Source organism: Stylophora pistillata, chromosome 10, assembly GCF_964205215.1.
Source record: "Stylophora pistillata chromosome 10, jaStyPist1.2, whole genome shotgun sequence".
Classification (NCBI taxonomy): domain Eukaryota; kingdom Metazoa; phylum Cnidaria; class Anthozoa; order Scleractinia; family Pocilloporidae; genus Stylophora; species Stylophora pistillata.
The window spans coordinates 8957048-8961021 of NC_142528.1; the positions used below are offsets into that span (position 1 = coordinate 8957048).

At 39.2% G+C, this 3974-nt stretch overlaps 1 protein-coding gene across 1 annotated transcript in view; it reads right to left on the reverse strand.

Annotated features, from left to right (window-relative positions):
• LOC111340152 (serine hydroxymethyltransferase, mitochondrial) overlaps positions 1-3509 on the reverse strand; it is a 4330-nt gene extending 821 nt beyond the window's left edge. Inside the window, exons 1-4 of the mRNA XM_022946940.2 lie at positions 3364-3509; positions 2881-3188; positions 676-1508; positions 1-329 (exon numbers count right to left, since the gene is read on the reverse strand). The exon at positions 1-329 is cut by the window's left edge and continues 821 nt beyond it. Coding sequence (XP_022802675.1) covers positions 34-329; positions 676-1508; positions 2881-3170 — 1419 coding nt within the window. The 5' untranslated portion in view covers positions 3171-3188; positions 3364-3509 and the 3' untranslated portion in view covers positions 1-33. The remainder of the gene's footprint in view (positions 330-675; positions 1509-2880; positions 3189-3363) is intronic.
• Between the last annotated feature and the right edge of the window lie 465 nt (positions 3510-3974).

Sequence of the window (3974 nt, forward strand, 5' to 3'; positions counted from 1 at the left end):
ACCTAAAGTCTGATTACACAAAGCAGTATTATCTTAAATAAGATCATGTCCTGGCATGGGAAATTGGACTGCAAACTCTTCAACTTCCTTTTTCAATGCTTCAACTTTGCCCTTGAACTGGTCTCCTAATAAAACCTCTTCAAATTTCTTCTGTTCTGGCCCACTGATCTTCTGCACTTCCAATCCCAGTTTGATTCCACGGTCGATGAAGTCTGCAACTTGTTCAAAATCCTTTTCCTTCATGGTGCGTGTTGTAAGAGCAGGAGCTCCAATGCGCAATCCACCTGGACGGAGAGCACTTTTGTCACCAGGGCAGGTGTTTTTGTTTACTGTGAGAAGCAACACACAGTGCATGGATATTAATAGCAAAATAATTTTTACTCTCCCCTGAAAATGATCAGCATCTTATTTCTCCTTACAATATCACCCTAGAATCCCACATCGTGGTCATGAGAATAAAGGCTATCATCAAATAAAGAAGCTCCTGATTGTTAAACAAATTCTCTCTTCCAGCTTAAGAAATGCACTGAGACCTGTATGAAGATGCATACTGACTTTATGGTGTAAAGTGCTAAAACACAATATCTTCACTTTACAGAGTGAGCATACTATTTTCATCTGTCATACATAAAGATATAAATGCTGTCATAGCAACAGCAATAAATTTACACCTACCTGTTATTGCAACTTCTTCAAGAACCTTCTCAGCCAAGGCACCACCAATTGCCAGTGGACGTAGATCAAGTAAAACCAGATGGTTATCAGATCCGCCTGACACAAGTGTGTAACCTCGGTTCAACAAGACCTTGGCCAGTGCTTGGCAGTTGTCCAAAATCTGTTGGGCGTATTCCTTAAACTCTGGTGTGTTGGCCTGCTTGAATGCTGTGCAAAGTGCGGCAATTTGATTGTTGTGTGGACCACCCTGAAGTCCAGGGAACAAGGCAAAGTCAATTTTGGGTCCATAGTCATATTTGATAGGGTCTCCATTTTTCTTGTACCCTTTAATTCCCTTGCGATAGAATATAACTCCAGAGCGTGGTCCTCGGAGTGACTTGTGAGTTGTTGTTGTGACAATATCTGCATGCTCAAATGGACCTGGGACTACATCACCAGCAACAAGACCACTGATGTGTGCCATGTCAGCCATGAGGTAAGCACCAACCTCATCACAGACCTGCCTGAATTTAGCATAGTCCAGATGGCGCGGATATGCACTAATTCCAGCAACGATCAGCTTGGGACGGAACAGTCTGGCTGTTTGAGCAAGCATTTCATAATCTATCAAGCCAGTTGCTGGGTCGGTCTTGTAAGGCATTGACTCGAAGTAGATGGAAGTTGCAGATATCCTCTTCTTCTCCGTCATGAAGCCATGTGTCAAATGCCCTCCATCAGGCAGATCAAGACCCATGATACGGTCATGAGGGTTAAGAAGCCCAGTATAGACTGCAAAGTTTGCTGGGGAGCCAGAATACGCCTGCACATTCACACCCCACTTCTCTGGGTCAAGCCTGAAATAAAACAATGTATAAAGCATGAAGCAATTTGTCTCTCTGCCAGAGACAATATTTATAGATACATAGTATGCATTTTGCACCTGTATCACATACAACAAAATTGATTTCACATTGATGTGCAACTATTCAGTAATGATAACAGATAACATCAAAGGTGATAAAACCAAACACAGAATAGATTGTGCACAGCCAAGTAGGTCATGCATGCTCTCACCACATTTTAATGCCTTCTGTGATCTACTTGCTTTATTCAATAAAGGAGCTAGATGGTGGCTATGCATCTGTCCTCCAAAAGATCATAGGTGAGAACGAGCAAAATACGTTCACAATTAAGCTTATTACATGAAGGTGCCTAAAGCATAAACTTACATCTTCATAAGGGGATTTAATAGAATGCAACAAAAAATGCAGATTGCACTGCTCAGGGAGGGTACAACCACTACAATCTTCGCCTTACGGACGCTAACTTTTTACCCTTTAATTCCCGAGTGTTTAAAATGTAACTTCTCCCCACAATATCCGTGTATTATCCAGCAAACTGGTAATGAGAATGCTCATACTAATCGCGTAGAATTTGTAATCTTGATCTAACACCAAATTCTTGCAACTAATTTACAAGGAAATGTATAGCAGCTTGAAAAGAGAATTAACAAACATCTTGAGAGTTAAAGGGTTAAGTAAATGAGAAAGGAACTTAAGTATTTTGTTAGACTTTTCATGCCAAGGTTAACAAAATCAATCACCAAATATTATCTATATCCATTGTATATCTTGTTAATGAAATAATTGAAAAATTAGAAGTAATATTTTATCAATTGGATAATAAATTTTAAAGGGATAATTTAAATTCTCAAACTTTTGAAAACTTGTTTTTAGGCTGATTACTCTGGCTGATTTTTCAGAACAAACTAATTAAAAAGTTGGAATTTGGTGAATTCAATGAATAAACGAATTTGAGGACACAAAACCTATTGGGCACTAAGTGAATTGGTGTACAAATGTACCCTACGTACTTTAACCTCCTCCAGTTATGTTTAAATTTTCGTAATCAAAAATCCTCCAATCCGTTCCGACTTTTTAATGCCTTTCGAATAACTACAGTACCATTTGAACAAATTGTGGGACCCCTTTCGCTACACACAGCCACCACCATTGTTGAGACCAGCAGAAGGATTGCATAATTCTACTAATACGGGATCTTCCGAGTGTGATCATGCAAACTTACCGAACCTTTTCAGATCAAGAAAACATTTGCACAGCTTTTCCCTTCACTAATTCATTTTCAAAATATAATACGACTAGTTTAGGTGAAACTAAATAATCATAGAACACATGATAAAGATCACACGTTTAACAATCAACTCACCGGAAGGCTTCGAGAGCTCTCTTCTTGCACAATGCTTCCATTTCATCCACAAACTGATTTCCTCCGTAATATCTCTGTCCAACTTGTCCCTCAGAATACTTGTTGGTCATACACGAACCGAGAGCTTCCATAACAGCCGTGCTGGTGAAATTTTCCGAAGCAATGAGCTCGAGACCGCGAACTTGTCGTTGTTTCTCTTTTTTCAAAATTTGGTAAATGTCAGGGTCGTTCTCTTCGAGGGATTCACGAAGGAAGTGGAATCCGTGTCCACTGACACCGTTTACTGCCATGATATAAAAATATTCGATCTGTGGTAGAGTTAAAGCGTTCAAAATTAGAACAAGAGTTCCTTTCGTGAAAATTGTGGACAAATAACAAAAAGATTTTTTCCACTCGGGAACACTTCAATTGGACAGAGTGTGCCGCGATTTCAAGGAAGAATTGAGAACTAATACTTCTTAAATTAATGAATTAGAACCTTACCTTATGCAAGGAGTTTCACCGTAGGTAACTAGATTGGAATATTCCGTGAAATGTAATAGTTTTATGGCGATCTCAAATGTGTGACGATCGGGCGAACGCGCCAAAAATTTACTTGGGAAATTCCATGTGGGTTTCACGTGAACATCTTTCGAGCCCAGACTCTCTGAGTATGTCACGCTACTCTGAAAATGCCTCTTCATAGAGATGGAAAAGAAAAACACAAGCATATTGTGACGAAATTTAATCGTAGAAGGTGGAATAATTGGCAATTAAAACGATAAAAAATATATATTTTACACATGACTTCAGAGAGGCCCTGGAAATTTTGCCTTTGCGACCAAAAACCTTGTGGTCAGTGATTATCAAATTTTGCAACATCAACTAATTGTCACGCAATTGTTAGTCATTCTTCCTAAATCTTTCCCACAATTTAGCTCACAAGGAATGAACGCTACCAAATACAGACATATAAGTACTTAGATCCATTAAAGAATTAACTTGAATTGCCTCTGTTAGGGCTTTTCAAGAGCCCTGAGTCTCTTTTATTTTCGCTACGAAAAGCTTATGATCCGTCTAGAGGCTTGATATCCACAGCCTCGGTCATCGAACTC